Below are 27,697 nucleotides of genomic sequence, written 5' to 3'. Positions count from 1 at the left end.
CCTCCTGGAACCCCATCACTCTAGCTGTGGGAAGTCTGGGAAAGGGCATTCGGAAGTCTGGACAAAGCAATGAGACTCCAATTACCCAGCATTCAAGAATTCTAGTTCCTGAGGGTGTTCTCTCCCTGGGATAGGAGGAACTGGGAAGAAGAGGGGAGTATGTTCCCCGAATCTCAATTTTTACATCCTTCTCCAAAAGATCCCTTCACTGCACAAAAAGCCAAATCTTTAAAAAACTGAAATGCACCTCCATCAACACACACACACACACACACACACACACACACACACACACAAAAAGGTGGAGAGAGCTGCCCCCACCCCCGCCCCACCCCAGCCTGAGGTCAGCATACACAGATTGGCCTGCCCAAGGGAGCTGTCCTCAAGGCCAAAGTCTTCCAGGAACCAGAGCGTGGGGGAGGGAGAACCTGCCTTGCTGGCCTTTTTCCCAGGAGGCCTGGAAACTGTAACTACCACTCCTCGAGTCTGGCCATGGGCAGCCAGCCATAGGAGGCCAGACCTTGATCACCTCCCCTTTGGGCACTGCCCAGTCTCTGACTTCCATCTCTGGGCCTGCAGTGACCAAGATGAGGCCACCAGGTCTGGTTTAGGTTGCTTCGGTCCAAGGAAACGGAAACGCTGGGCCAAAGGTGAGTTGCAGGGAAAGTGTGATAAATCCTCTCACGAGGGCAGCATTGCACAGTCTCCACCACCCTTTGCAAGTCGTAGACCCATAGCTGCAGCTGATCTTAAGAGTGGCCACTGGCCTCGTAGGGTCCCTCACTCCCAAGCCCTTATGCCATGAGATGCTCCCCTGGAGGGCATCTGGTTTTGACTGAAAGATAATAAAAACCCTGGGGTCTTGGAAAAGGCAGGAACATGAACATGGTGTCTGTTTCTGAAAACCGAGTCTGACCCACCTTAGAGAGAGGCTGGGAGTGACAGCCTGAGAAGCGCTTTTTGAAGAAGACTCTAAAGTGGGCCCCATGTCTCCTACCCTTGAATCTGGTGTGGAAATGACACTGTATGATTTTGGGACTAGGTGAAAAGGGGTCATGCTTCTGCCTCGTTCGCTGGAACATTTACTCCCTGAGTCATCATGAAAGAAACCTTACTGCTCTGAGGCTGCCATGCCACCAGGAAGCCCAAGCCACACAGAGACATCATGTGCTGATGCTCCTGTCCACAGTCACAGCTGCACCCAGCCTTCGACTCATCTCGGTCCAGGCACCAGACGTGACAGTCAAGAAACTTCCAGATGATTCCAGCTTCTCGGATGTTTGTCACCTCCTAATTATTTGTGTTTTCCCAGCTGAGACCCCAGACATTGTGGGTCAGAGACAGGTTATACCCTGTGTGCCGTGTCTGAATGTCTGACCCACAGAAGCCATGCAGCCCCTTGCCAGCCCTGCCACATACTCTGGGGACCCAGGGAGAAAGCCAAGAGATGCTTGGGATGTTTGGGGAAGGCTCTTTTATGTCGTGTCCTTTCCGTGACTCTGAATTAATCCAAGGTAATGGAGGACAGACATACTGAACACCTGCAAAATGCCTGCCCCATGCCAGCAGCTCCAGGGGATGCTGAAAGTGCCTCCCATGTCACCCCTCTGTGCTCAAGAAACTTACCCTCTGCCTGGAGCCATCGGAGACTGACCAGAGATATTGGGGAAAATGTAACTCTATCTTCAGTTATGCTCCAGATTTTTCTGTGCCTGTCCCAGTTTCAAATATTCAAAGTACCCAAGAGCTATCAAAACATCCCCATCATTCTGATGTTTCTATATCCAAACTGCATTTTCTACATGGCCTCTTTCACCCAGAAGCAGCTCATAAATCTTGCAGACCATGCGCCAGAATTTGGGTTATGGAAAATGTTTACTTTAAGGAAAAAAGCTGACCAATAACTTGTTGAGTTCAGCAGAAGGGATGCTTACAGCCTGACGCCTGTATGTAAGGCCTTGTGCTAGGCACTGTAGGGCCCATTGATACATGTCTAGATTTATGGAATCCCAGAGCTGGAAGGGCCTCATCCACACTGCTAAGTCCAGAGGCCACGGCCTCATGCTTTGCCCTTTGGATGGTAGTTGGTGTAGGTGACCACTACCTCCTTCTTGACTTTTCTTGGTGACATCTTCTCAGTCACCTCCAAAGGCCTTCTCCCTCCTCAGGGTCAACCCTGCAGAGCTTGAGGCTCAAACCTCTCTCAGTTTAACAACCCAGAGATTCTGATTCACTTGCCTGTAGGGACCCAGGGGACCCTAACAATATCCATGGATGAGATCCATTGCTTCAACCTCTTCCCTGCCTGAGGTCACCCCTACTCAGGGACTTAAGCACCATCTATAAGTTAATGGCTCCTAAATTTCCATCCCTAGCTTAGGCCTCTTTCTTGAGCTTTGGATTCATCCTTTTGGATACCAGACATCTCTGACCTAACATGTCGGGGACTAATGACTGATCTTCTCCTCACCCCAATCTGCTCCTCTGCCACCATGAGTCCCAGGACGTGGGACTTTCATCCACCAAGCTGCTCATTCCACAAACCTGAGACCATCTGTGAATTCCCCCTTCCTCTTTCCCTAGTCCACCTCTAGGTCTTGTCAAGTCTCCCTTCACTTTTCAGTCTAAGAGCATCTGTGCTTTCCAAAGAATTTTTACACAGTTATAAATCATGGTGTGCATATGACTTCGTAAGCCACCTTTTTGCTTCACATAAGCATTTTTTTCCCATTGTCATAGCCATTTTGGTACTAGGAGTTTTAATGGCTGCAGGATGTTCCATTGAATAAATGTTCCATTGAGTGGTTGATTTACTCAGCCAGTCCCAAATTGTGAGGCCTTTTTTTTGCTCCCATGTTTAAGTTGTTATAAATAATGCTGTGATGAGCATCTTGATGCACAGAGCCATTCCCCCCTTTAGGTTATGTTTTTTGGACGCTTTCCCAGAAGTGGGATTACTAGGTCACAGGATATGGACATTTTTATAGTTTATGATGCACGTTGCCAAATTGCTCTCCAAAAGGACAATTTTTATTTACTTTTATGTGTCTTTGATAATGGGCTATACAAGTTTGGACTATGCTGCCTAAGACACCTAGAACAGTCTTGGGCAGCTGGAAGTTTGGAGTTTTTCTTTTTTTCTTTTTTAAGACTTCTCGGAAGTTTGCTTAATTCTCTCCTAATTATCCAAGTAATAAATATACCATAAATAAGGCGAACATAGAAATGTATAACCAAATAAAACAAAAGTACCTGGAATCTCACCTTTCCAGATATTCTTAGAAGACATGATTTCTGAGTGTTGGAATGCTAGGGTGAGGAACTCAGGCTGAATTTGAGGCTGTTATTTCTAATCGTGGCGTGTACACATAGAAGACCACGCCTTTCCATCAATGTCCCCTGGAAAGGACATCGCTGAGATCAAATTCTCCTCAACCACCACCATCTTTTTAAAAAATAACCTTTAATCTCCTGGTGTGAAATCCCATTTAGGACTGGCAAGATATTCTTGGAATGTCCTCAGTGAGAGCATATCTTTGCCCTTCATAAGAGCTCCTCTCCTTAGCTGCAATCTGGATGGACACAAGTTTGGTCCTTTCAAGTTGGGGAAGATGGTTTGGGGATTGGGTGGAGGCTGGCCATGAAGTGTCAAGTTGATTTCTCAACCTTAGAAGCTGGTACCGTTCTCCGGGAGGTCCCAAGATGATCTGGATCATTGCTAGAGGCCCTGGAACGTGTGTTGAGAGAAGGGAGCACCCAGGGCGATGGCACTAATGAGAAAACTGTGAGGATAAAGAGGGGCAGCTTGGGTTTACTGAGTTATACGTACCTGGCCCTGTGCTGAGCACTTCACATATGTAAAAGAACCTTAATGCTCACAATGCTACTTGTACAAATAACTACCATTATTATCCCCATTTAGAGATAAGGAAACTGAGGGTTTAAAACCTGTCCAGGACCTCACAACTAGAGGGTGGGAAGGGCTAGGACTTGGGCCCTGGCAGGCTAACTCCACAGCCCGGGATCTTATTCTGAATCTGCTGGGTGCACATGTTCTATATGAGCTTCCGAAGACCAGCCGCCTTTCTCAATTCTATGAGGCAGCACTCGTCCCTCCATGATCTGCCCACCTTGACCTTCCAACTCAGATCCAGAGTCCCGATGTGTATTAGTCTGCTAGGGCTGCCATAACAGAATGCCACAGCTTGGATGGCTTAAACATCCTCATAGTTCTGGAGGCTGAAAGTCCAAGATCAAGGTTCCAGAGGGTTGGTTTCTGGGGAGGCCTCTCTTGCTGGCTTGCAGATGACCGCCCTCCCACTGGGTGCTCACGTGGCCTTTCCTCTCCATGCCACACCCTCCTAGTTTCTCTTTCGCTTCTTATAAGGACATCAGTCTTATGGGATTAGGGTCCCACCCTTATATGTGGTTTAACCTTAATCACCTCTTTAAAGGCCTAGTATCTAAATGCAGTCACATTGAGGTTATGGCTTCGACATATGAATTTGGAGAAGCCACAATGCAGTCCATAACACCACATCAACCTAACTTTGCTCTGAGAAATGCAGCCTCGTGACATCTGCCAGAGGGCCTCGCACTGTCTCCACAGCTCACCCCCCACAAAGGCCCTTTGTCATCACGCTTCACGTTAGCATTATCTACAAGCATGCTTTTTTTGCTTTTTCTTAGTATATTGCAGGCCAACTTCCACCCATCTGTGCATACCCTCCCATTCATTCATTCAAGTAATTCATTCATTTGGTCAGTCGCTCAACTATCCAGCAACTAGTTTAGGAGCCAGGCGCTGTGTTAGCCCTGGGACTGAAATGGTGCACAAGACATAGCAACAATTCTGCACCTTAATTTAGCCACCCTGCCTACTGCCTAAGCCCAGGCCACCTGACATCTCTCACCTTCTATCCTAACGGACCTTTAACAAACCCCTAGTGGGCAGGGAGCTCTTTAACATCTTCCCGCTCAGGGGAAACAGATAGCATTAATCTAATGGGGCAGCTGTTTCTAGGCAAGGGAATGCAAGACTGTGTTCCCTTCTGGGAAATAAAATTATACATGTCCCAACAAGGAAAATATATATGTGCTTACAAGATTTGTCTAAGCAGTCCCTGTTTGCTCAGGACGCAGATATGCTTTTATGAAATATTTCTATTAGAAAACAGAAAGGACTCACCTCTTGGTGTTCTCGGGTTGCTTGTCTCACTGAACCTTCCTTCACTGGCTTGGAGAACCATGAAACTCACACTAACCATCTTTACCCCAGAGGGGCAATAAAAGGAGGAGAAACCCCATGGCAGGCAAAACCATGGGGCCCCCTCTAACCAGGGCTATCAGAGCCCTGGGAACCAGGGAGATGATGGCTGGATCCTATTTAACTGGTGCATGATAGGAATAGATAAAAGTTAAAGACACACATTAGAAAGGGCAGTCACAGCCATTTTGGCTAATCTCTCTCTTAGGGGTCTGAAATTTCTGTAGCAAGATGAATTAAAACATCGAGGTAAAATGCGTGTGTGTGTCCAGGGTCAGACCCTGACTTGGGCCAAATAGTCCGAATGCAGCGATACCCTCCTTGCCTCTCACTGGTTCCCTTCCACCACACTAAGAGTGGCCTTAAATGAAGACTGTGAATGTTATTTTTCAATGAAAAAAAATACATGCTGACGTGATCTTTTTAAAATATAAATCTGGTTTCACTCCCATGCATAAAGCCAGTAAGCAGTTCCCTCTCCCGCCCACAGGATCAAGTCCATGGTCCTTGTGAATTGGGAGATGGTGGCCCTCTGTAGCCCGGGCCTTAGCCTACCACGGCACATCTATGATCCAACTGCACTCAACCTCCTTCTGGTCCTCAAAGCCTTTGTTTCTCTTCTCTGGGCCTGTGCACCTGCTGCTCTTCCCTCTACTTTGGTCACTTTTTCCAGCTGTTCACTTGGCTAAATCCTCTTCCTCCTTCATGTCTCTGTTTCTGGGCCGCTTCCTCAGGCTGGTCTTCCAATTCCCCTAGACTGTTAGCTGCTCCTGCTCCGGGTCTCCCAGTGCTTCCCTCATCCTAGCTTTCATCACACTGTGTCTGGTCATACTCTGTGTTCCAACAACGCCCTTGACTGTGAGCTCCACGCAGGCTGGGACCTCTGATGCATTTGCCACTTTATCCTCGGTGCACGCAGGAGTGCTCAGGGGGTGCAGGATGCATGAAGCACCTGTGATGGGCAGGCCCCTTGACCTCTCAGTGCCAGCCCATCCTCCAGTCCTGGAGGCCAGGGGCAGTACCTCGTCCATCTCTACTTCTCCAGGGCCTGGCGTAGGGCTTGGCACACAGCGGGTGCTCAAGACATGTTTTCTGCATTAAGGGGAGCGGCTATGGAGAAGTGAGTAAAATATTCAGCTTTCTGGATAGATTTTCAATCTCCACTTCTGTCTGTCAGCCATTCACACACCCACACACCTGCACGCCATCCGTCCTTTTAGATGGTGACACACACACACACACCACAGGGAGTGCCATTGCCTTAAAGGCCAGCTGGGAGGTGTCCCATCTCTTTTAATTAAAAGTCAGACAGGCAGCTTCCTCCCCACTCATTCCTCTCTTTCCAGGTCATTTCTAGAACTGAGACTCAGCAGGACAGCTGAGAGGGAGGTGTGGTGAATGTGGAGACATCGCTGGGTTTGCACCTCTCCATTTTGACCCTCCTCCCGCATTACACAGTTTTCCTGTGGGTGACCAGGCTGAGGGTCTGAAGGGCCAGGGGTCTGGAGGCTCAGCAACCAGGAGGCTGAGGGCTGGGCCAGAATGTCCCCAGCTTTACTGTTTTCACTTCCTCAAGTCTCCTTTTCCTTTCCACTCTGTCCTCGGAGGGCCAGTTTTAGTGCATCCCCTTCATTCTCAGGTGGAGAAGGCAAAGCACCTGCCTCCTGGCATCGCTCACAGTCACAGGAGGCAGAAGGGTCTCGGAAGGCTCCTGGGAGCCACATCGACAGAGAAGCTCTCAGGCCTGGACCCTGATGTAGAACCAAGGTCACAGAGAAGCTGCTGGCAAGGACCCATTTTTCCTTCTGACTGAGCCATGAAGGTCAATATATGGGGCTCCAGAGAGGAAGGCAGGGCGTTACCTGTGCTAGCAGGTTGTTACCTGGTACAAAGCAAGCCTGATATGTAATCATGAAGTCCACTCCTGGGCAGAGTGTAATGAAAAAGTCCCTCAGGCACAAACCCAGCACAGTGGCAGAATGGGGCTGAAAGGGAGACATATTCCAAGAAGACTTCCTGGACAAGGTGACTTTTGAGCCAGGCCTCCAGAAAAGACTGCAACTTCCACATTTTAGAAAAATTTATAAAACGAATGGAACTTAAACCACTGGAATGTGGTGTGGTGTGGTGTGGTGTGGTGTGGTGTGTGTGTGTGTGTGTGTGTGTGTGTGTGTGTGTATCTGAGATGGACTGTTGGTTTATTTGGGGAGGGAAACTCTCTGGCTAGCAGTGAGGCTGTGGGATCATCTGTGAGTATCTTCTATCCCTGCAACACCGGGAGAGATCGTTGCTACAGCACAGGGGTCTCTGTGGCTGCTGCGCAAACTGCCTTCATTCCCTCTCCCCAGCCCCAAGTCTCCTCTGGAGTGGGCCTCCATCAAGCAACAGTCCACATGGAAAGGCGAAGGTGTGCGCAGGGGACCCTGAGCCAGTCTCCACGGACAAAGTTCATTAGGACGCATCCTCTGTTGCCATGGAGACTCCGGGCCCACAGAGCTTGTCTAACAGTCCCTGAATTTACTCAGGCCTCGAGCACAATTAGACAAGATGAATTTTGAGCTGGAGCTTAATGAGACCCGGACGTCCGGAAAGCATATGGTAACCTCCCAGGGGAGGGCAGAGTCCCTAGAGAGCACACTACTATCACAAGGTCACCAGCTTGCTGCCTGCCTTGGGCAGGAGGTCTGGGAGGCACTGAGGACAACTTCCCTCCTTTAGAATTTTTCAAGGGCAGCATAAGCCTCTGTGTGAGCAGCGATGGGGGGATGTGAAAAAAGAAGAATAAACTCTCTATTTTGGTCCCAAGCCCTTCGGGAGAGCCTTCCTTCTGCACCCTCTGATGGATTTGCCAGCAAATGCATCTCACATGGCTGAAGCTGCACTGCACACGTGGAACAGATTCTTATATCCATACAAATATGTCATTCGAAAACCTTACTGGAACATCCATGGGCCAGGCACTAGGGAACAAGCCATGGGATCCATGGCATTGTGTGCTCTCTCCCACACAGGGCATGGGCCTTGCTCTGTCGCTGGGGAGACAGGGCATGTGCAGCTACAACCATCTCAACACAGCAGTGACAAGAAAAGGAAAGATGGAGTGTAGATTGAGTAGAGATCAGAGAAGGCTCCATGGAGGAGGTGGCATTTTGGCTTAGCCTAGAAAGTAGGGATCAGGGGACCTTTTCTGTAGAGAGGGAGTAGAAAAGTATAAGTTGAGTTTGGGGACAGTAAACAGACCAGTGTGGCTGGAGGGCAGGCTCTAGCAGGGGCCAAGGAGGTAAATGGTGGGAAGCCAAAGAATACTGCCACTCAGATAGGCAATGGGCCCCAGGAGTACAGGCTGGTAGGTACCTGCCCCTCAGAACCGTAATCCAAGGCAGGCCCAGGCCCAGGGCAGGCTCACAGCACAGCTGCCCCAGTTCCCGTCCCCAGCAGCTTCCTTCAAGCAGTGTCACTCTTACAGAAGTGCCGGTCAGACTTGACACTTTCTTCTGACAAGACTTTTTCACAAAACCTGCAGTGCTCTAAATACAGTTCAGTTTACAGATTAGCTCCTGGGTGCCCAGCAAAGAGAGAAGGGAGAGTTAGGTCTGCTGTAGAGTGAAAAGTAGGAAGTAAGGAGTTGGGGAGAGAAGACTGCTACAGAGGGGCACCCCAGGCCTGGTGACTCTGGGGGGAGGAAGCTTACTTAGCAGGCAGCAATTTGCCTCTCTAGGGCACTAAACTCCCCCTAGCTTCTCTAAGGTCCAGGTTTTTTGTTTTTTGTTTTTTTGTTTTTTGTTTTTTAAAAAAAACAGGCCTATTCTCCTGAGACAATGGGATTTCTGTCCTTGGATCAATTTTTTTTTTTGTCCCCAGAAGGTCGCTATTAGCAAAAATCATTGACCCTGAATGATAGAGAAGCTAAGATAGCAACACTTCTTGTTTTCTCTTTCTCTCTCTCTCTCTCTCTCTCTCTCTCTCTCTCTCCCTCCCTCTCTCTCTCTCATTAGGAACCCAGTTCAGTTTCCTGAAAGCCAGGACACCCCCGATTTCAGCCACTGGCCGCCACCTCTCTTTAGGGGCTGCCTCTCTTTAGGGGACGGCCTCTGTGGGATCTGATTTTCAAAAACTGAAAATGCTCAAAGAGCCACGTCTATGTAACAAGGTAGATGGTCCAGTTGCAGGGGAGAGGCTGGATCTGATACACAGGGCCCCCGACCAGAGCCAAATCCTCCTCCTAGGTTCCCCATCCTTCTCAACAGCAAGGCCAGAGTCCTTGTCATCCATCGACTTGGTCATACACTGACTTCTTCTACCTCATATGCACCTCCATCAAGTCATCAACCTCCAAAACATCACCCTGCATCCTGTTTCCTCTCCAGCCCCTGCTCTTTCTACTGGTCGGCTTAGGCCTCTTGCCTGGACCACCACAATGGCCCCCTCACTGGTCTGCTGGCCCCAGGCTGGCCAAGAACAATGGGTCTAACTGTGCAGGCCCCAGGAGAGGGGCAGAGACAGAGCCACAGCACAGCCAGAGGCCGGGATGTTAGCCTGTGCCTCCTCCTGCCTCAGTAACTCCAGTATAGTCTCTGTGTCCACAGCTGCAAGGGCTTTTTTGTTTGTTTATTCTTTTTTTTTTTTTTAAGGGAAGGAAATACAAATTAGGGAGAAGCTATTGGCTAAACACAAAGCTTTCAATGGACAAAACAGACCAGCAGTTAAGGGCGAGGGCTCGTAGGACATCAGGGGCAGGACAGCACCCTGGCTGCATTTCAGTTTACTAGCCGTGTGACCTTAGGCAAGTTACTTATCCCCTCTGAGCCTCAGTTTCCTCATCCACAAAACGGAGATAACAGCAGTAGCCCTCTCTCTGTGCCTCACGGGCTGTTGAAAGGGTGATGAGAAACGTGTAAAACAGTTACCACTGTCCCTGGAACATGTTCAGTAACCAGATAAGCATTAATCATTAGTATTGTGTGATTGGTGAATGCAAATCCCACAGCACCTCCCTCCTTGCCCCTCCAAACCCAGCCCAGCCCTCGGCAGATGCGCCCAGCAGCCAGAACTGCGGCTTCCCTCTGTCACTTCTCCTTGACCCAAGAAGGCTGTGCCTCTTAATTGCTCTTTGGTTTTACTCAATTTGAAATGAGCAGGGCATCAATTCCCCGCAGGAAAAAATAAATATGCTTCTGCTCAAAATACTAATGAGGTTGGACTTGAAGTGAGGCTGGCAGGGGAGGGGGCCCCTGAGGACTTCCCTGATCCCTGCCAGCCTTGCAGGAGGACACAGCCCAGTTTGGAGCATCCTTAAGAGGGTAGGGAGCTGTGAGGCTCTGGCTCACCCACAAGCCCAGGTCAGAGGCCAGGTGGGCTCAGAGGCCCCATGGGAGGGGGTGTGGCAAGTCTGCTGTGGTGATCCCCATGGACTCGTGGGTCCAGCTCTTCTCTAGGCAGCTCCAGGACCACCCAAAGCACCTGGCTGTTGTCTTCCTCTCCACCTACCCAGTCATCAAGGCCTGTAGACTCCTCTTCCCTATGCTGTTGTCTCTGCCTGCTCAGATTCCCTTCAGCTCAAACTGGCCACCAGAATCTCAGCCTGCAGCCTCTCCCTACTCTCAAGCAGTCAGTCAACAAACGGAGAGCAGGAAGCAAGCGCCAGCCTGTGGGAGGCAGGAGGACTCAGAGTAACCCAATCCAGCTTCCCCTTCCCTCCGACCCTCTCCCCTAACAGTCCCCAGACAAGCGCCTCATGTCTGCGCCTTCAGCGGCAGGCAGCCTCCTCAGAGCCTGTAAGCGTACTGCTCCCTCAGCCAGAGAGATCTTCCCAGATGCACGTGGCTCCATGCTCCCCTCATTCCACTCTGGGCGCAGATGCCCTTTTTCACAGCCGCCCAATCTAACTGTCCCATCGCTCTGCCCCTTGACCCCACTGCATTTTTCTTAATAGCGCTTACCACCACCTGACATCCTAATATTTATGTATTTGTGTTCTGTCCTGTCTCCCCGCCCTCCAGGGCCAGTCCCCTGAGGGCAGGGACTTTTTCCGTATTGTTCACTGATGTGGATGTGTCCCATCGCCTAGGTTGGTAGCTAGCACAGTCTGTACTTAATGAGTATTTATCATTGCGGAATCTAATGACTCAATCATGTCTCTTTCCCATGAAGATCTCTTTACTGACTTATGGGCTCCTAGCCCCAGCCTCCATCTTCACCTCCCCTCTGGCTACTCCCCAAGCCCCCGCCCCACCTTGCCAGCCTCTGACCCTTCAGATTCAAACCTCTCTGGACAAACTAGAGGCTCTGGAACACCCCTCAAAAGTGCTGCTGCAGTATTCATGCTGCAACCCCCTGCTCCACCCTTTTCCAAATCCTATTTATCCCACAAAGTCAGACTCCAGCCCGCCTCCTCTCAGAGGCCTGGTCCAGTCTCGCAGTGCTCTGGACCTTTAGGACCTGTGTTCAGAACTGCTCTAATCACCGCATCCATATCTGTCTGCCTTCCAGGCAGAACTCAGCTTCCTTAAATGTCGGGGAGATGGGTCCCCTCTGTGTCCCTGGAGCCAGCGCAGGGCCTGGCAGGGAGCAGATGCATAGTAGATGGTAGTTTGTATTAAGATTCAGATTGTCCTAATGTTAATAACTGTTATTAACCATTACCTCTAAAAGGCCTACCATGGGAGACAGGAACAGCAAGCCAGCCATGAAGCTGGAACAGAGCCCCGGCCCTGGGAGAAGGTCTCAAAGCTTTGCACCAGGGGCTGAATTGAGGGCAGGGAGTCCCGGTTCCTTGAGTGCGGACAGTTGATGATCTGAGGCTGGCCACAAGGCTTGGAGCACAGAGCCACAGACTTTCATGTCTGAAGACAAGGTCAGTTCCATTGTCAGGGGGAAGTACTGCCTTGCTCCTTGGTGCCTGAAATTCCCGAGGGATATAAACCGGACACCCGAGTCCTCTTCCTGGGAGGAAATCCTGCCAGCATTCTCAGGGACATGACAGCAGGGCTCAGCCGAAGGAGGAAGGAGGGAAGAGGCCCCACGGTGGGCCTGGGTCCAGGGAGCACTCCCTGTGGCCTGACCCCACAGGCCTCAGCTGAGACTGCCACCTGGGCTGGCCACTCAGTCCTGCTCCCAGTCAGTTCTCTGGCCTTAAACACTTCCTAGCTGGGACTCTGTTCCCTACACCCCTTCATACTCCTTTACTACCTTAGAGCAAAGCTGCTCCACAGCTCGTCTGATTCTCCAAACACTATCGAGGGGGCCCACAGAACTGGATGGATACATCCCTCTTTTCAGAGTCGGCAACAAAGGCCCAGAGAGGTTAAGCAACTTGCTCAAGGTCACACAGCATGTGAGAGACAGAACACAGAATATAAACTCGGCTGAGATTTCAGTTGTTATTATTTGGAGTCACCAGGAAAGCATGTGCTTAAAGGCCTTCCTGGGACTGGTGGCAGGAGGTTGAGAGGGCTTTCTGTCCCCTCCAGAAATTCCACCCCTCTTCCTTCTGCAAGTACACAGGCTCTGTCTGGCTTTAAATTCAAAGAAATTCCATTTCTGCTCACTGGCTCTCAGACACGGGAAGCAGCCCATTCCCTGTGGCTTCTTCCCTGGAGGATGCGTTCAATAAACAGAGATCCTTTCTCGTCTTCCTGCATAAATATTTTAGGAGACGAAGAAATAAACAGATCTTTGTTTGATCTGCTGCTGGCTACTCAGAAATCGGGGCTGCTGTGTCCCAGGCAGGACCCTCATGCCCTCCCCAGGCACCAAAACCATGAGAAATATAAGATGGCAGGGACAGCCACCTTCCTGCAGGGGCTGCTCACCTGGATTGGGGAACCTGGTGGGAGCTAGAGAGCAGAACCCCGTTGTTACCAGAAGCACGCCCCTACCACCACCACTTGCCGTTCCTAGAAATGGGAGAACATGATCTACTCGGTGTCTGTTGTTCTTAGGGACGCTTCAATCACAGTTGCCCAAGACCGCACAGCAGGGGACATGGGGTTCCTGCACAGGCAGGCACTGCCTACGGGGAAGAGGGTGTAGAGCTTCCAAGAACAGGTGGGTCACCGTTCTGACTGGAAACCTTGGCAACTTAGCAGGCTGGTCCTCCCTAAGTCTCTCTCAAACACTCTTTTTATTTATTCATTCAAATGTTTGTTCATGGAGCACATTATTCTTGGACCCAGAATATTCAGCAGCTCCCCACTACCGACAGCATTCTGACTTCTCAGATGGTCATTTCCTGTGCTTCCCGCTCTTGCCCCATCCTGGCTTCCCAACCACATCTCTCTGCTCAAGTCACGCTCACACTCCAGTTAGCCTGGCTCTTCTCTTTCCCCCCTAAATGAGTCCCTCCCTTTCCTAAGTGCTATTCTGCTTTTGTCTTTTCTTCTCTCCTGTTCTTTTCTCTCACCCTTCTCAGGATGGCGCATGCACCACCTCCTCCATGAAGCCTTCCTTAACCATCCCACTCCACAATGATCTCCCTCTCCTCCCTGAGCTCCTTCATGGATCACTGCCACTGGGAACTGCTCCTGTGACACTCTCACGTGTGAGGTCTTATCGTTCCAACTCAGCGACAAGTGTCTAGAGAGCCAGTCTCCAGCTCCTATTTCAGCCAAGTGTGAGAGGATAAGAGCTGCACCTGGAAAGAAACTCAGCTTTGAAGAAATCCTGAGGCCCAGACCTCACCTCCCAGAGATTCTGATTCTATTGTTCCAGGGAAGGGAGTCAGGGAGGACCAACGACATAATTTATAGGGCCCCTTGATCGACAATTATAAAGAATTTCAGGAGAGTGTCAGAACATGAATTCAAGCATTGTCGGGGTCGCACACCCGTGAAACTGGCCCTGGGGACAAGCATTTGAACATCCCCAGGTGATCTGCAGCCAGTATTGAGAATCGTTACTAATGGCAATAGAGAGCCACCCAAGGTTCTGCACCCCTGATCTCCCACAACCATGCACACATCTGCGTTTCCTTCACCTCTGTGTGCTTGGGCTGCCTGGGGCACAAATATTGGTAGAGTGAATAAGTATATGAGTAGATGGAGAGAGATGAATCTTGAATCAGAAAGCTAAGAAGGACTTTTTGTCCAATTAAAAAAAATCAAATATAAATACATTAAATATTAACATTTTATTAATAAATATAATTAAATGATTATTTTATGTAATAAAATAAAATATTAACATTCAGATATTAAATATGTCTGACATGGCTACAGGTGCACAAACCTTAAGTGTTCAGCTTGACAAATTTTTACACATGCACATATTCGCCTAACCACTGTCACTCTAGAAGGGTTTTTTGGTGCCGTATCCCAGTTACTATTATACCCTAGCCCTTATTCAGGTCACCACTGAAAACTGAATAGAATTTTCACCAAAATGTTCCTATGGCTGAAGGAGGCAGAATCAGCAGCACAGGTGGGGTGTATTAAAGAGACGCGGACAAGGCTGACTCACACTTCTTACGTGTGCAAAGGGCTGATGTCTACGCCAAATGAGAGGTTCACACGGGCTGAATGACCTGCTCAAAGTCACTGGGCAAGCTGGTGGCAGAGCCAGGATCCAAACTCTCATCCTCAACTTCCAAGTTTTGTGAACTTTTCACAACCCTGAGCAGTCTGGGTGAGTGTGTGTGTGTGTGTGTGTGTGTGCGCGTGTGTGTGTGTGTACAGCTCAGAAGGAGACTCTGGCTGCAGGTTCTAGAGGAGCTGGGGGAGGGAGGAGGGTGGGCCTGGGCCCGAAGCTGGGCAGCAACAGGAATAAGCTCAGGGTATAAGCACATCCGTAAGCTCACTCCCACACCCAGCCTTGAACCAAGTGATATTATTGTAAGATAGTTAGAGAAACTGAGTCCCAGCTAGAGGGGAAGTAGCCGACCCAAGATCACATACCCACACAACGTCAGAGTTGGGATCTAGGCAGGAGCCTCCAAAATTCCACTGCAGTGGTCACCATGCCATAACCAAGTCTTCTTAGCAGGAGATTTCTGGCCCTCTGCCCCCTCCTTCTATCTTCTCAGTCCCCACACCCAAATTCTCTGACAGCCCCAGGTGGATAGGAAAGGCCAGTGCCGTGGAATGGTCCCAGCCAGGGCTATCTCCTCAATGGAGAGAGGCAGGTGCACTGCCTACTCCCAGACCCAGGGAGATGCTCGCAGGAAATCTGGGCTGGGGCCGGAACCGAACCCCTACCTCATGTACATAGGCTTTGTGAATGACCCATCACCTCTCTGGCTCTAGGGCAACATGGGCTGGGGCTGACCACTGAAGTACAAGTAGGACAATGTCAGCGCTCTGTTTAAAACCCCTCTAGGCTCCCTGAGCACCACAGAATGAAGCTCAAGCTCCCCTGGCTCCTACCTGCCTCTCCAGCCTGTTTAACTATGTGCTGTCCTCCCCTTTCCACCCAGCAGCATCGAACTCCTGTCTGTCCTAGAATAAGCCACGCCGTGTCCTCTTCTATGCCTTTGTTCACACCACCCCCTCTACTTGGAATGCCTTACCCTGCTCATCACCCGCCTCTGCCTACTGATCCTTGAAGACTGAGCTAAGATCTCTGCCTCCAGAAACCTCTCCTGACCTCCCCGCCCGGTCCACCAGGGTTTCAGAGTTCTGTGCACACACCTCTGCCACTGCCCTCCCATACCCCTGCTCGCCAGCTCCCTTCCCCCACATCCCTGTAGCCGTGTGTCCTTCTGAGTGGTCTGTCTTTTCCCCTAGACTAGGATCCCCCTGAGGAGGGGATGGTTTGGGTTCATTCCTGCATTCTTTGTGCCACGTGATCTGGGCCTGGCACACAAGTGCTCAGCAAATGATTTTTGAATGAATCTGAGAGACTTGTTTTATTTGACTGGCGGTGAGGGGTGGGGAGAGCAGTCAATGGTCAGGGGAGCAAGGCGGCCAGGGTGAGGAAGTAAACAAAATAGTGGGCAGCCTCTCCACTCCCATTCCCCTGGCAAAGCTGGCTCATGGCAACCGCTGTCTCCTCTGGCCTCACTTTTCTCCTCAGAAAACTCCCCTGACTCTCATTACTTAGGGTCCTGCTATCAGTGGGCTGGGCCTTGTCAATGATAACTACTTAAGGCATTACCTCTCCCAGTGGAATTTACATTTTAATAACATCTAAAAGGCCCAAAGAATCTAAACTGTATAGTCGTGTACTCTGGGCACGGTGACTGGGAGGGCATTCTTGAACAAGGAAGCACACAGCACCGTCACTCATCCACTGCCAGGCCAGGGGCCCGCTAAGTGTCTACAAAGCTGTGCAATCAGACACAGCAGGGTCAGGTCCCAGGTCACCCTTCCTCACTGTGTGGGTCTGAGGCTCAGTTTTCCCCTCTGTTAAGTGGGGGTACCGGCAGACGCGTGGGGTTATATGAGATGATGGATGTGTCGTGCTCACTGTGCAACTCAGGAGAACTTGCTGCATCATTCCTGCTGCTTTTCCAAAGTGGAGGCCACAGAGCTTGTGGCTCCCACAGGCCGCTCTAGCACTGGTTCTCAGGGGCCCAGGGAGGGCAGCTTTGTTTGTGGCTCCTGAGGCCCCCTTTCCTTCCCTCCGCCCACTCTCCCTCCCTCCCTCTGAGCCAGGGAAAACTTTGCCTGGAGACTTCTCAAACCGTGATAAGGTCTGGCCAGCGGAAAGCTCTTAGCAACCCAGGCTCCCAACCCAGAGGCCCTTCTAATGGTTTCACATAAACAAAGGAGGGAAAGATCGCCTGCAGCCCAGGGTGCCAGGAGGGCTGGCCTGCAGGAGGGAGAGTGGGGTTCACAAGCCACCTTGGAGGACAGGGTGGTGGCCTGGCACGTAGGACAGGCGGCCGCCATATCTCAGTAATCACAGTTCCCTGGCCGAGCAGAAAGAACCTCGGAAGCTGCCCCTTCTGCCTCTGCCAGGGCCACGTCCAGGCCCCAGGGCAGAAAAACCCATTGAACTGAAACTCACCCGACCTGAGCCCACCATTAACCTGAGGGAGCCCCAGGCTCTGCTCGGCCACTTTGCCCCCTTAGGTAAACCTTTGGGGGCCTTGGTTTTCTCTCCTGCAAAATCGAGGATCCCGTTACATCTCTTTAGAGTCCCTTCCGGCTTTGGCAGCTCGCGGAGCTACAGGTGAAAGGCTGTAGCCCAAGCAGCAACATCAGAGAATAGGTTAGGCCTGCTACAAATCCTGCCCGATCTTGTACCCTTACACCAAAGTCTGGACCACATTCTTGACAAGTGCTGTGAAAGGTACTAAAAAGGACCAGACACAACCCCTGGCTTCGGCCAGCTCACAGTGAAGTTAAGGAGTCAAGGTCCATGCTCAGCAAACAACATAACACGTCAGGCCTTTATTTGCAGCTGGTATAGTAGAGACTGGGTGCTACGGGAGCTCCAAGGCACAGAAATTTCCAGATTCTGAAAAGGCCGGTTTAACTGGACAACTCAGGCCCTAAAATAGCTTCAAACTACAATAAGTTGAGTTTGTTCTCAGATATTAAAATGACTATGGCAGGAAGGCAGATCCAGGGCCTTTAGAGGACAGATTTGTGGTAACAAAGTTATTAGATGGACCCTCAGGTACACGGAAATCCCCTTTCCCAGAATTCCAAATTTCTCGGAATCCCAAATTCCCCCTGCATTCCTGCAAACCGACCTTTCACCTGGAGGTCAGTAGGGCAGGCATAAAACAGCATTTTCTTCATGAAACTGAACAAAAAACTCACTAATTAAATCTTTTTGTCCACTTCCACCGACACCTTTCTTTCCATCAGCTGTTCTATGTCCTGGAAATTCCCTCAATTCCAGATCACGAAGCTGTTAGTTTTGAAATCACGCTGGAGATGTTTAAATAGTTTGTCGCAAATACCTTAAGCTAGTAAAGAATATTCCTTTCTATAAACCCAAAGGAAAAGTAGATCTGAGCCTCTGGGGTGTCAGAATGTGTCTGGAGCAAAGGTGAAGGTCATTTGTTAATGAGGTCCTGCTCTCTTTGCCCAGAGACCTGGACAAGACTGTGCCCTGAGACTGATCTTCTCCTACCTTCCACAGGGAGCCAGGATGATACAGATCAAGGTTTTGATGCTTTATTTGGCTCACTTTTCAAATGAAAGCAGGACACCCAATTTTTATAGCCAGATTATTTGTCCCAGGCATATTAAAACAACCAAAATAGAACAGGAAGAGAGAAAAGCAACTCTTCATCCGCACCAAACTAGCCTGACAGTAAGAACACGTAGAGGTTCTTTAGAAGAGATGAACTTGTCTCTTCTACCAACAGAGTGTGAATCAATTCGGAAGTCAGGACCACAGCAGAGGAGAAGTGGGTTTGCTGTTGGATGGAACTGCCTAACAATGAAGGCTGTGAAACACTTGTAGTGGTTGGGGAGGCAGGGCCAGCAAATTCAACATTACAATCAACCATCTCTTTTCCACGACATTTTCAAAAGACCTTACTTACATAGTTCCGTATTACTTACATGTTACAGCACCCTAGTGAGGCTGAGTACTAGCTCTCTTTTCACAGGTGAGAAAACAGAGGCTGAGAGATGCTGAGAGACTAGCCCAAGGCCACACCGTAAGGAGCAGAGGCAAGAGCCTCCCAATCCCCAGCTCTGGCCATATGTTTCAGGGTCATTCCAGCGTGACACTGGGCATGGGGGCTTCTTCTCAGGGATGAGCGTGAGCACTCGCCCATGTGGGCTTCCCTACGCTCCAATCTTTGGGCAGCCAGAACCCCCCGGGGTGTCACCATTTGTCTCACACAGGGGTCAGTAAGTTTATTTAAGCCTGTGGCATGAACTCCACAGAAAATATCCACCTTTTCTGAGTTCGGGCAGGGCAGAAACCAAAATGCAGACAATTAGTGGACTTTTTAACTCTTAAAGTTTTATATATATATATACATACCTATAGTTTTACTTTAAAGACCAAGGCCCCAATCCAGATCATCAGAAAGATTTAAAGAATAAAAATGGTCATAATTGAGCCCAATAAAAGTATAACGTGGAAATTTTCCTGCCAGAGCAAAGTTTCCTTTCAGAAAAGTAAAGGACCCCTCCCCAGAGCCTCTTTCCAGCCAGGAGGGGTCCTGCCTTGCCCTGTACAGCCAGGGAGACTCTGTGAGGGGTGGCAGAGGGCTGGACCACTGAATGTGGCACTTCCACGCCCCTCTTGCCCAGGTTGGTTTCAGTGGCCATGTGACCAGCCATCCACCCTGGGATCATCATATCACAGGGAAGAGGAAGGAGAGTCCCAGAGTTAGGAGGCTGGGGTCCGGACCGGCCTCTATTCTGCCTCGCTGGATGACCTTTTGCAGCTTACTTGGCCTCTCCGTGCCTGTTTCCTCCTACAGAGTGAGGATAGCAATAATAACCTGGACCATGAAGTCATTCCGAGTATTAAATGAGCTCCTACACGTACCAAGCCATCACCATGTACGCATGCAGGAAGCAATCCCGGTGTATTGTTTTCGACGCCACACATTTGCCCATGCTGCCTATCATCCTCTCCTCTGCCCACTCCTTTCACCTGCTCCCTCCTACTCACCCATGATTCGACTTAAAAGTCACTTCCTGACCTCCTTGACTAGGTCAGGCCCCCGCTATTATTCCCCGAGTTCCCTGTGCTTCTCATTTCATAACCCCCAGGACACTTGTTGTCAGCATTTCTTTAATTTTCTGTCTTCCTGATGTTAATAGCTGACACTAACTGCCAGGCATGTGGTAAGTGCTTCAAGTGGATCAGCTCATTTAATCTTTATAACAATTCTTTTAAGTACTACTATTATTAATCCCAATTAATGAATAGGGAAACAGATGTTCAGAAAGGTTAGGCAACTTGCCCGAGAACACATAGCAAGTAAATGATACAGTGCCATCTGTCTGACTCTGAAGCTAGCATTCTTGAGTTGGCACCCCCTGGGAATCAAGGGCCATCCCGAGAAAAGGTCATTTCTGGTAAGGGCTGCAGGCTTGGACCACAGACCTGTGCCTCCTACACAAAGCTTTACGGAAATAGGGAAGGTGTCTCAGTCACACCTGTTCTGGCCCTGGGCTGGCCCGCCCCGCCTAAGCAGCCTTATCTGGTGTCAGATGCCATGTGTAGAGTGCCCTCTTCACCCAGCACCGTTCCCCAAATTATTTACATGATTCCCAGCTCCAGCAAAGGTTATAGGGAAGTCTCTGTAGGACACATCCACAAGTGTCACCTTCAAGGCAAGCAGCATTTGCGAAGCACGCCTCGGTGCCAGGACCACAGACACACAGACAGAGGCCCTCTGCCTTGGGAGAGGTGGGGAGCGGAGGAGAATGGAATGTTGCACAAGACGCCTAGAAGTTAGATGTGTGTGTGCTATGGAGTCACACAGCCCAGGCATAGACCCCCGCACCCCCATCCACTAAACCTGACGCCTTGAGCAACTCACCTACTCTCAGTGAGCCTCAATTTCCTCCTCTGGAAAATGGGATCATCAATGACAGAATAGACCTCATGATTGTACAGAGTAAGCAGGATTATGCATGCCCAATGCCTGCTTAATAACTTATTCTCGTGATGATGGTGATTAATCTTCACTGGACGTGGACGATTATGCGATCGGATTGAGAAGGTTCTGGCTTAAAGTCAGAAGATCTGTGTATGCATCGCAGCTCTGACCCACATTGGCTCTGTGACCAGGGTGTGGCCATCTTTCCACTCAGAGACTGTGTTTATTCATCTGTAAATAAGGGAACCCCCACCACGGGACCATGGAAGGGATTCAGTGCAGTCACCCATGTTTGTAGTCTGTAAACAGGACACAGTCCTGAGCAAACCTGGGCACCTCCCATCACTGTGTTAATTAATTGGAAGGAGGGTGCCAGCCAGGAACCAATTATGAAGTCCCTCCAGGGGCATCTGTGGGGAGCAGGGGAGAGGGGGTGAGGAAGGGCGGGTGGCAGCTCCTCCCCTACTTCCTCCCTCCCCACACTTGTGCCTCCTTCACAGCTGGTCCCACACTCCAGGCCCACAAAGGAGACGCTCATTCTAAACAGCTTCTTTTCATGTGGAAGCCACTGGATTTGCATCTGTCCTTCCCTGGCAGGGCCTGCTCCATGCCAGCTGCTCCAACTCCCCAGGCTGCCGGCTGCTCTGAGCTGGACCTGAGCCTTTGGATGTCCACATGGAGGGAAAAGAAGGCAACCAGAATAAGCTGATCAAGAGAAGAGGGAAGGAAAGCGGGCTGGACAGAGGGAATTTGCACATTCTCTCATCCCCTGGACACCAGACAAATTCTGTGGCCAGCATATCCAAATCAGAATCTGGGCCGCCCCGGTGCCAGGAGTCGGCGGCGGCTGAGGCCATGTCTGCTCCAGGCTAGCCAACCTGGGAAAGAAGTGGAAAAACTCACTCCATCGCTGAGATGCCAGGGCCTGATGCTGCCAGGCCGTTGGTCCAGGCAGTGTCCACACTCCCAAACTGGCCAAGCTCAAGTCTATGCTGACTCTATAGGGCTGGCCAACTGTGGGGTGATTCTGGGGCCCTGGGGAACCTCACGATCCTTCTCAGATGCCTCCAATTGCTATCATAGGTGCCAAGGTAGCAATTCCCCTGGGCAAGGGAACACAGGGTCTCTGGGCACCCTCAAGTAACTCACCAGAACTCTTCTGGAGAGTGAATTTCATTGCCTAGGGGGTGAGACAGTAAGGAAGGAAAAGAGCCTGCATTTCTTGAGCACTTAGGGTTTCGCAGGCAAGATAGACCTTTCATGGCTTGTGTCTCCTGGACCTGGGACTCCTAACTCAGGACTTTGGCACAACTCTTTCTACATCCATCTCCTCAAAGGTACTGGAGTGGTGGTTTATGCATTCTGTTACCCTAATGCCCAACACAGGGCCTGGCCCAAAGTAGAAACTCTGAGGGTGTTGGCTGAGCGAATGAGTGAATGTTAGCCTCATTCCTTCTGCATGAGAATGCTAGTTACCAGGAAGAAGTGAAAGCAAGGAGGAGGTGTAACGAGCGTGTGGAGCAGGACAGGCAGAACCCCCACCCTGCCCCTACATGTCTGGGAGCTGGGTGTGTGCCTTTTAACTGAGGCTCAGTGACATGCTGGCTCTCACACCTCTTCTCTCCATAAGAGCCGGGCAGGAAAGAGGTGCTGCAAAGCGGGATGTCTTGTGGGAGTGGGGGGCGGGGAAGGTTCCAGGCATCTTCTACATAGGCTACATTCTGGATCAGGGAGATGGAGGCAGAGGGGCCTTGTACTCCCCTCCTACCCATCCTGACTTGGGTATAGCAAGGGCTCCCATGCACCTTGAACCCCAGCACTTTGTCTCTAAGGGAAGAGGCTGCCCAAAAGGGAGAAAGCCAGACACCAGTAGTCCAGGCTGGGCCAGTACAGTAGGGTTAATGGAGTGGGGCCAAAACACTTGCCCCTGTTTGGGTCAACTGAAGACACCCTCACAGGGCAGCCAGGTAGAAAGAGCACTGACCAGCAGTCAGGAAAACCCAGGTTCCAGCCCCATCAGCCTCGAACTTGCTGTGTGACTTTAGGCAGGAGACGATTCTGCTCCCTGGGCCCCGGCTCCCTCATCTGTCAAGGGAGAGGGAGGGATGATATGACCACTGAAATATTCTGTCCCCCTGTGAGCCACTCTATGGGGCTCTGGAGACACACACTCTTTGTCAATTAACTGCTATTAGTTACCTGGGAGAGCAACACCATCTTTGGTCCTAACACATTCAGCAAGGGCCAGAGGCTCCCAGCAGTGAGCTGAGCTCTGCCAGACAGGGGCGGGAGAGAGAAGGCTGACCTGCAGAAAGAGGCTCAAGGCATGGCTGACATGCTGCTTGTGGAACTGACTGCTCAGGGCGGGTGCTGGCATCCAGAATCTCCTCTTTGCCTACATTCCTTCTCCTAAGTCCTCCTGAGGTGTAGCAGGCATTTCTGCTGCTTGAGGTACTTTGTTCCTGGACAGCAGACCTGCTAAACTAGCCTTGTAAACTTGGAAAGCACTGAGCTCACTGGCATCTAACCTAACAAGGCATACCAGGGAATAAGGAAGCCTAGACACTATAAACCACCATCTCTTTCTTATCTAGAAGCCCCATCTCTGGTCACATCATGAACAAAACCCAATAAATTACATCAAAGGACATCTGAGTAGCCAAAAGGCGTTCTCAAAGTCCTACATTACAGCTTGCAGGCTTTTCTTATAGCCCATTGACCTGTATTCTGCATGCAACGCTAACGTATTTTGTTTTATTTTCGTGGATGATGGCAGTTTAGAAACAAATATTTGGAACAGATACTAGCATCTGACTGAAATGGAAGAGATAGAAAAATTATTTTAAAAAACAGGCACGAGAAGTCAAAAAATAAAATTATTTGGAGTAAAATCGTCTTATTACCAGGAAAGCGGCCTTACTCCCCCGCACCTGACTTGCCCTGTGGAGGGATATGAAACTAAAATTGGGAAGAGATGGTGCCTTGACCTCCTGCGAATGCTCAAGGTCTGGGAAGCAGCATCTGGTCCTTCCTTTTACTCTCTTTTCTTTTTCTTCCTTTCTTCTCCTCCTCGTTGCATAAAGGAACTAAGGTAGCTTATTAAAACACACACAGTGAAACAGAGTTTAAGATGTCGTAACTAGAAACAAGGCCATCAGTCTAGAAGGTCACAATCCTAGAGATCTGCATGGCTTTGAATCTGTAGCACTAGTCGCTAGTCGGGGCAGGAGTCCCTCCAAGAACCACCCCTCTCTCCAGGCCTTATATGCAGTTTCACTAGCTCTACCCCACAATGAATGGGACTGGGGTACGTACGAGAGGGAGGGTAGTAAAGGGGAAACAGAAGCAGACCTCCTCTAAGGTAATGCAACTTGCCACCTGGCTTCCTCTCCTTCACTTTCCAGGCTCTCTGGGCTAACTAGATCATCCCTTGCAATCCACACCTAGCCCTGGCCTGAGGACTCTGCCCTCCAGGGGCCTGCCACAAAACTCAGGGCATGGGTCTGAGGCTCATCGGAAAGGGGTGACCCTGTGCCTGGAGGCAGAGCAGTTAAAGGCTGTGGTCTCGCCCTCTAAGCTATTCCCTTCCCTGCCTACTGCCCCCTGTTTTTAAACAGTGATATCACCTCCTAGATGCCCTTTAGGGTTCTTCTTCATCTCTGTCTTGTAACCAGGCCACATCCCAGAGAACAAAGGGCCATGCAATCTCCGTGAGATCTGACTTCCTTGCTGAAGCTGAAGATGTCCCAAGGCCCAGCAGAAATAATCTTAGACATCACTGAAACTAATTCTTGCATTTCACAGATGGGAAAATAGAGACCTTGAGATGAAAGTGACTGGCCTAAGGTCGCAGGGCCTGTTAGTGGCTGATCTAGGACTAGAGGCCAGGCACTGTGGTTTCTTCTAAAACTTGTGAAGGTGCCTCTAGCAGGCATTGGGGCAGTGGGACTGCACCCAGGCCCCTCTCCTGCAGCCCTCCTGCTCCTCCATAGGAACCTCCCCCATAGGAATGCTGCTAGTCTGTAAAGAGCTGGCAAAGGGAGAGAAGATAGGGTTAAGATGGGGATTTTACTTAATCCTCTCAGCTGGCTTAAACTGATGCCACGTTGGTTAGAGCAGGAGAGAAACACAGAGGGGGTTAGGTGGCGGAAGGGGGAGGGGGAGCATTAGTGAATAATCACCGAATACCAAGAGGCCAGGCCTGCAAGTGGGTTTAACAGACAAGGGCCCACCTTTATGGACTCCCCAGTCCAGGGCCCAGGCCTCCAAGTAACGTCCCTCTACCACGGAAATAACCGAATCTCCAGGGTACTCGACAGTGCACAGCAATGGAAAGGTCATTGATTACAACAGATCTGAGGGCAAACCCCAGCTCTGCTACTTACTTACTGGCTGTGTGACCTAGGCAAACCATTATACCTCTCTGAGTTTCAGTCTCTTCCTCTGTTAAGGAGGGTTAAACATACCTTTTTTTTTTTTGTAGGCATCCTAAGAAGGAAGACAGCTGAACTCACTATGTAAAGAGACACAGAGGAGGCTAAGTCAAATCTCAGTGCGATTATTACAAATCTCACATCCTTATCTCTCATCCAGGCCTACCCATTACTCTTCTTCCCCAACATCTTTGACGTTAATAACCTTAATGATAATAATCCTTCCCAGACGAATAGCATTTGCATCATTTCAAAAACTCTAAGCAGCCTAACCTTGTGGGTCACAGCAGCCAATAGTAGCCAGAGCTGAGATAGCTCCTCAGCCCCCAAGTTCATCCTCCCACAATGTTTCCAAGTCCCAATTTTGAAATTGAGCAAAGACCGTGAATGACTATGCTGCTTGTGGCAGATGTTAAGGAGGCATGGTTAGCCCCCTGGTTTATCAAAAGGAGCCAGAACCACCCTTCCTGATGCCTCCATAGCTGACCCTCCATCTGGTCCGCTGCTCTGACCAAAAGCAAGCTGCCTTCCCTCTTTGGCCTCTAACTCTCCAATGCTGAAAGCCAGCTGAACAGCTAGTGGAGTCTGGCCTTGGGTACATGGATCACTAAACTCAAGGCCAAGGCCAGACTGTGAGTTCCTTACTCTGACAGAATTCTCTCAAAAATGTGGGTTTGCACCCTTGATCTCATTGGTTTTACAACCGCCCAACATGCCCCTCAGGATCCATATTATCATCTTCACATTCCACAAGAGGAAACTGAGGCCCAAAGCAGAAGGGCCCAGCCAAGTCATTCAGGGGCTTAGGGTAGAGCTGGGGAGTGAACTCAGGTCTCCCTGGTCTCCTAATGCTGGGCACCTTCCAGAACCCTGTCTGCTGTCCTCTTAACTCTTTCCTCCTCTCAACAGGTAAGCCCCGAAGTCTCTCCAGTAAAACTGAGCCCCTGTGGCAAGGTCCCAGAACTTTCCTCTAAGATGGGGGCTGCCAGAATGCCTATCTTAGCCTCCCCTGTGGCATTCCCACCCCATATCTTCAAGCCGGTCACCTCAGAATCTTTCCTATCCTCAGTAGCAACTCCTGGGACTGGGGAGCATCTTCTCCACTGACTGGCGTTGTCGTGGGGCCAGAGTCCCTGAGATGGGCGGCAGAGGCCAGCAGGTGTGGTGGGCTTTGGCCTCTGCTGGCCTCCTCAGGACAGCAAGCCCATTCCTGCACCACTGTCGAGTAACAGTCTCTGCCAGCGACGCTCCTCGCGGCGCGCTCTTAATGGGGGACACCAAAGAGCTGCCCAACACTGCTCTCCAGGGGTTAAAAATGCAGCATCCTAAACAAGGGTTAAAAATGCAGTCCTGGGGTTGGGCCGGTGCGGAGGGATGTTGTCCAAACCACAGTGGCTGCCAAAGCGGCATCCTCCCCCTTCCCTCTGCAGTCCTTGGGGGCCGGAGCGAGTCGAGCGACTGGGGGAGCAAAGGAAGTGCAAGCTGCACGTTCCCAGAAGCAGTGCCCCCTCCCACACCCCCACCCCCGCGGCCCCCCCGCAGCTGAGGCCCGGGGCTGCAAGCGTCGGTGGGTCCCGAGCGCTTACCTTTGTGACAGTCATGCAGGAACTCCGGGGCGCTGCGGGGGCGCGGGCGCGGCGTGCAGGGGCGGCGGCCGGGGTCCGCTCGGGGCCCGGGCGGCGGCGGGAAGGGGTCCCGCGCGGCTCGGCTCGCTCGCAGCCGGGGAGGCTCTGGGCGCTCTCCCCGCGCCCCGCTGGAGGCTCAGCCGAGCCGGGGGACCGCGCTCCAGCCCGGCAGCGCGCAGGGACCGCTCTTCGGCGCTCGCCCGCCGCTGGTCGCTGATGTCAGCCCCGAATGTGCATTTATAATAGATGAGCCTCCTTCGCCGCAGGAAGGCGAGGCAGGAAGAAAGGGAGAGAGGGAGCGGGCCGGGGCTGGGGGGCGGGGGGAGGAAGAGGGGCCGGGAACTCGCTACAAAGGCGGAGGCGGAGGGAGGAGGAGGAGGAGGAGGAGGAAGCTCTTGCCCGCTCGCTGCCTCGCCCCGAGCCTCCCGGCCCGATTGCCTGCCGCTGGGCAGTGCCGCTCCCGGGCCGCGGGCCGGGCGCCCAGGTTGGGCGCCCAGGCCCTAGGCTTTAACCCCTTCAGGCCCGCGGACGCCAGGCGTCTAGGCGAAGCGGGGTCCTGGCACCTGCCGGCTGTGGGAGTGGGAGGCGACCCAGGCTCTCAATGCCGCGCTGGCCCGGGGACGCTGGTGAAGTCACACGCTAGACGGCCGAGGTGCCGCGTGGGCAGAGAAGACCGCCGGGCTCGCCCCCTAGAGGTTCCGAAGTCGGCCCGCGGGCCGTGAGTGCCGCACCGCGGGCGGAGAGGGGCGTGGCAGTCACCAGCCCCGCAGCGTCGCCCGCGTCCCTGCCTGGGGCAGACCCCGGCACAGGGTCACGGGACGGGGTTCTATAAGCGATCGTTGGAATCTAATTCCCGAAGAGGCTGGCCCGTGAGCGATCGTAGCCAATTTTACGGGGGAGGAAATCGAGG

At 51.2% G+C, this 27,697-nt stretch overlaps 1 protein-coding gene across 1 annotated transcript in view; it reads right to left on the bottom strand.

Moving 5' to 3' along the window:
• CORO2B (coronin 2B) overlaps nt 1-27,479 on the bottom strand; it is a 127,736-nt gene extending 100,257 nt beyond the window's left edge. The window contains exon 1 of the mRNA XM_036238596.1: nt 26,749-27,479. Within this exon, the coding sequence (XP_036094489.1) occupies nt 26,749-26,763 (15 nt within the window). The 5' untranslated portion in view covers nt 26,764-27,479. The remainder of the gene's footprint in view (nt 1-26,748) is intronic.
• Nucleotides 27,480-27,697: the final 218 nt, after the last annotated feature.

This window comes from Rousettus aegyptiacus, unplaced genomic scaffold (assembly GCF_014176215.1).
Source record: "Rousettus aegyptiacus isolate mRouAeg1 unplaced genomic scaffold, mRouAeg1.p scaffold_m13_p_3, whole genome shotgun sequence".
Lineage (NCBI taxonomy): Eukaryota > Metazoa > Chordata > Mammalia > Chiroptera > Pteropodidae > Rousettus > Rousettus aegyptiacus.
This window is presented reverse-complemented; position numbering and strand designations above follow the sequence as displayed.